The 4,886-nt window shown below is 43.8% G+C and overlaps 1 protein-coding gene across 6 annotated transcripts in view; it reads right to left on the bottom strand.

Moving 5' to 3' along the window:
- LOC110506150 (TP53-binding protein 1) overlaps window positions 1-4,886 on the bottom strand; it is a 65,533-nt gene that overhangs the window by 453 nt on the left and 60,194 nt on the right. For all 6 annotated transcript variants that reach the window (XM_090239065.1, XM_090239069.1, XM_090239067.1 and 3 more), the window contains 4 exons: window positions 3,835-4,023; window positions 3,054-3,148; window positions 988-1,184; window positions 315-451 (listed from right to left, as the gene is read on the bottom strand). In XM_090239065.1, the coding sequence (XP_090095191.1) occupies window positions 315-451; window positions 988-1,184; window positions 3,054-3,148; window positions 3,835-4,023 (618 nt within the window). The remainder of the gene's footprint in view (window positions 1-314; window positions 452-987; window positions 1,185-3,053; window positions 3,149-3,834; window positions 4,024-4,886) is intronic.

The following is a 4,886-nucleotide window of genomic DNA, read 5'->3' as shown; positions in this document are numbered from 1 at the left end:
CTGTTGACGCAAACATAAGACGCGTTATGAAAGCAGACATCCAGAACATGCATTTGTCATCTTTTTGGCTTTTACTCTAGAATGTTACCTAGTGATCATCTTGAACTACTTGTTGTGTAGGGATCAAGATTAGAAACATTAGCTTGACAAAAATGTAACGCAGGAGAACAGAAAGTGGAAAAGGTGGATTGAACCCGTGACCTTCAGGGCTAATAAGTGTTAGGGGTGTTACCATACAGACACACCAACATGTTTGTTTTGATAGTTAATTTGCAAGCACAGTGCTGGGACAGGAGAACATGTATTGTACGTACCAGAGCTGTCCTTTTCTGCTTGATGCTGTCTCACAGAGGAAGCTCCACTCATCATCAGCAGCTCAGACCACAGCTCCGCCGGCTCCTCAAATACCAACAGGACCCGCAGGGCCTTAAACGGGCTGCAGCGCGGATGCCTGATCAAAATAAACAAAAGCACTCAATGCATTCCCCTCAGCACCAGGACCATATTCATTCTTGAAGTGTTTTGTTCAGTTTGAATGCAGGACTCTATAGCCACCGTGATTATTTGTTTTGACCTGCTGGTCATCTAGGAACAGTTGAACACATCTGGCACAAGTACTCTTAAAATCTCCACCTGGTACATCCAGAGGACTGGCCACCCCTCAGAGCCTGGTTCCTCTCTAGGTTCCTTCCTAGGTTCCTGCCTTTCCAGGGAGTTTTTCCTAGCCACGGTGCTTATGCATTGCTTGCTCTAAGGGGTTTTAGGCTGGGTATCTGTAAAGCACTTTGTGACAACTGCTATTGTTAAAAGGGTTTTATAAAATGTGGTTGATTGATAGACTGTGGATGCCATTATAATAGTAGACTACCAGTGTTTACATTTGTGTCACTTGAGAGGGCCGACTTAAATTGCCTGCATTAATATTCCTATATGATAGGGGCAGGTGTAGTCTGACAATTTTTGGACATAAACAACTACAATCCCCACCATTCCACTATGCGCTCGTCAGGGCCCACTCCGGCGGGCAGCAGGTAGTTCCTGTAGTTGAGCAGCTTGCCCTCCTTGCAACAGTCCCTCACCCAGATGTGAGACACACACGGCACACCACTGGCCACACACAGCAGGTACTTCCTGGTTCGGCTATGCTGGTCGGTGATCAGCAGGCTCTGATAGGCCGCCTTGCACTGCGGCGGGAGGGAATCACAAGAGAGGACACTTCACGATGGGCAATATTAGAAATTGTATATGTAGAAGGAAAGCTAAACATTGTATTCTTTTAGTGGAACAATTGAGGGAAGAATGCTGAAATGGAACTTGAACCAGGGACCTTTTGTTTACAGAGCAAGTGCACTACCTCCTGTGACATATACAGTTGAAGTCAGAAGTATACATACACCTTAGCCAAATACATTTAACTCAGTTTTTCACAATTCCTGACATTTAATCCTAGTAAAAATTCCCTGTCTTAGGTCAGATAGGATCACCACTTCATTTTAAGAATGTGAAATATCAGAATAATAGTAGAGTGATTTATTTAAGCTTTTATTTCTTTCATCACATTTCCAGTAGGTCAGAAGTTTACATACACTCAATTAGTATTTGGTAGCATTGCCTTTAAATTGTTTAACTTGGGTCAAACGTTTCGGGTAGCCTTCCACAAGCTTCCCACAATAAGTTGGGGCAATTTGGCCCATTCCTCCTGACAGAGCTGGTGTAACTGAGTCAGGTTTGTAGGCCTCCTTGCTCACACACGCTTTTTCAGTTCTGCTCACAAATTTTCTATGGGATTGAGGTCAGGGCATTGTGATGGCCACTCCAATACCTTGACTTTGTTGTCCTTAAGCCATTTTGCCACAACTTTGGAAGTATGCTTGGTGTCATTGTCCATTTGGAAGACCCATTTGAGACCAAGCTTTAACTTGGTCTCTGATGTCTTGAGATGTTGCTTCAATATATCCACATAATTTTCCTGCCTCATGATGCCATCTATTTTGTGAAGTGCATCAGTCCCTCCTGCAGCAAAGCACCCTCAACAACATGATGCTGCCACCCTCGTGCTTCACAGTTGGGATGGTGTTCTTTGGCTTGCAAGCATCCCCCTTTTTCCTCCTAACATAACGATGGTCATTATGGCCAAACAGTTCTATTTTTTTTCCCCATCAGACCAGAGGACATTTCTTTAAAAAGTACGGTCTTTGTCCCCATATGCATTTGCTAACCGTATTCTGGCTTATTTTATGGCAGTTTTGGAGCAGTGGCTTCTTCCTTGCTGAGCGGCTTTTCAGGTCATGTCGATATAGGACTCATTTTATTGTGGATATACAGAACACGTCTCCTTCTTGAGCAGTATGACTGCTGCGTTGTCCCATGGTGTTTGTTCAGATGAAAGTGGTACCTTCAGGCGTTTGGAAATTGCTCCCAAGGATGAACCAGATTTGTGGAGGTCTACAATTTTTCTTCTGAGGTCTTGGGTGATTTATTTTGATTTTTCCATGATGTCAAGTAAAGAGGTACTGAGTTTAAAGGTAGGCCTTGAAATACATCCACAGGTACACCTCCAATTGACTCAAATTATGTCAATTAGCCTATCAGAAGCTTCTAAAGCCATGACATAATTTTCTGGAATTTTCCAAGCTGTTTAAATCCACAATCAACTTAGTGTAGGTAAACTTCTGACCCACTGAAATTGTGATACAGTGAATTATAAGTGAAATAATTTGTCTGTTGGGAAAATGACTAGTCATGCACAAAGTAGATGTCCTAACCGACTTGCCAAAACTATAGTTTGTTAACAAGAAATTTGTGGAGTGGTTGAAAAACAAGTTTATGACTCCAACCTAAGTGTAGGCTTCATCATAAACTTCCAACTTCAACTGTAGGTGCAGAGGATGTAGTGTGCCTACATACAGTAATGCCTCCCTACTGTCGCTTCTCTCTCCATATTCCATGAGAACTGACATGGCTGTAGAAGTGTGCTCATAGAAATAGAATTGCAGTGAAATGAGAGGCTTTGTCCCTCTAGTAATTCTCTCTCTATGGGTGTTCCATGTCACCTGTTCCTCGTTGAAGTCGTTGAGGATGAAGCCTGCTCCGGCCTCCAGCTGTGTCTCAGTGTAGCGTTTGTGATAGGGGGCCGTCTGCACATACTCTATTGGAGGGAAAGGACAACATAAAACATGTTAACATACACAATCAGAGAGATCTTTAGCTGTCATTTAGATAAACAAAAAAGGATGTCGGTGTCTCTTAAATGAATTAAATACATTTCATTGAGGCTGCACAGACCACTGTGGAAGACCTTTGCCTAAAACTAACCAGATTCCTGGGCAGAATTTTTACTTGATCCACACACTCAGTCATTTGTTTCTTGGAAGTTTCCCATTGACATCAATTATTAACACCAAAGTCTCAAAGTTAGGATTCCGCCGATTTATGAAGATCTGTCAAACTTTAACATTGGAATGAACATCAAATTAGAGACCCCATAATAATTCAAATATAAAGGTGTGGCTCCCCCAAAAGGTCAAAGATTTCAATGTTGTGGACACCCAAAAGACAATGTATAATTTGAACACTGGAATGAACTATCCCTTTAAGGGGTGTTCCACAGTCTGGGAATACACAAGGGTCCCATCCAGAATCAACCCCTGGACCCTATGCATGTGGAGATCTGACTGGATTTGAGAGGTGTTTGCAATTTGATAGTACTATAGCTCCACCCTGTCCTCTGATAGGGCAGATGGAGTTTCACCATATTGCTTATACCAATCAAATCCTCTCCCATCTCCACAAGGGTTTAGGGGTAGATTTGGGATTGGGCCATAGCCTTCTCACCCTCCTCGCCATCGCTGATTGGCTGGTTGGTCTGGCGGTCGCTCTCTGATGATGCGGTCAGCATGAAGACAAAGCCCACGAAGAGAGATGCACTCTGGGGCAGCGGGCCGTGAGTCTCCGCCAGGTCACTATGGTCCCAGGGCAGGTCGGTGCCACTGCCTGAGGTGTTACACACACCAACCCGCTGACCTGTGGAGAAAAATGAATGGATGGACACATACAGACGCCCAATCAGAGACACATACACAGAGAGAGAGCGAGAGAGAAATAAAAGAGAAAGAGAGAGACGGCAGAAATTAGAACCCATCAATGAAACAGCTGGAATTGTGTATTTCAAGAGAGAAAAGGTCTATGAAGAAAAAGAGCTTTATAACAGACTGAGGAAGAACACGAACACCACCGGTGCAGTAAAACATGAGGTTCAGCCCTTCAAACACCACCAGTACAGTAAAACATGAGGTTCAGCCCTTCAAACACCACCAGTACAGTAAAACATGAGGTTCAGCCCTTCAAACACCACCAGTACAGTAAAACATGAGGTTCAGCCCTTCAAACACCACCAGTACAGTAAAACATGAGGTTCAGCCCTTCAAACACCACCGGTGCAGTAAAACATGAGGTTCAGCCCTTCAAACACCACCAGTACAGTAAAACATGAGGTTCAGCCCTTCAAACACCACCAGTACAGTAAAACATGAGGTTCAGCCCTTCAAACACCACCGGTGCAGTAAAACATGAGGTTCAGCCCTTCAAACACCACCAGTACAGTAAAACATGAGGTTCAGCTCTTCAAACACCACCAGTACAGTAAAACATGAGGTTCAGCTCTTCAAACACCACCAGTACAGTAAAACATGAGGTTCAGCCCTTCAAACACCACCGGTACAGTAAAACATGAGGTTCAGCCCTTCAAACACCACCGGTGCAGTAAAACATGAGGTTCAGCCCTTCAAACACCACCGGTACAGTAAAACATGAGGTTCAGCCCTTCAAACACCACCAGTACAGTAAAACATGAGGTTCAGTCCTTCAAACACCACCAGTACAGTAAA

Source organism: Oncorhynchus mykiss, chromosome 6, assembly GCF_057628025.1.
Source record: "Oncorhynchus mykiss isolate SJ-2025 chromosome 6, ASM5762802v1, whole genome shotgun sequence".
Classification (NCBI taxonomy): domain Eukaryota; kingdom Metazoa; phylum Chordata; class Actinopteri; order Salmoniformes; family Salmonidae; genus Oncorhynchus; species Oncorhynchus mykiss.
Note: the sequence above shows the minus strand (reverse complement) of the source record. Positions and strands in the feature narration are given on the sequence as shown.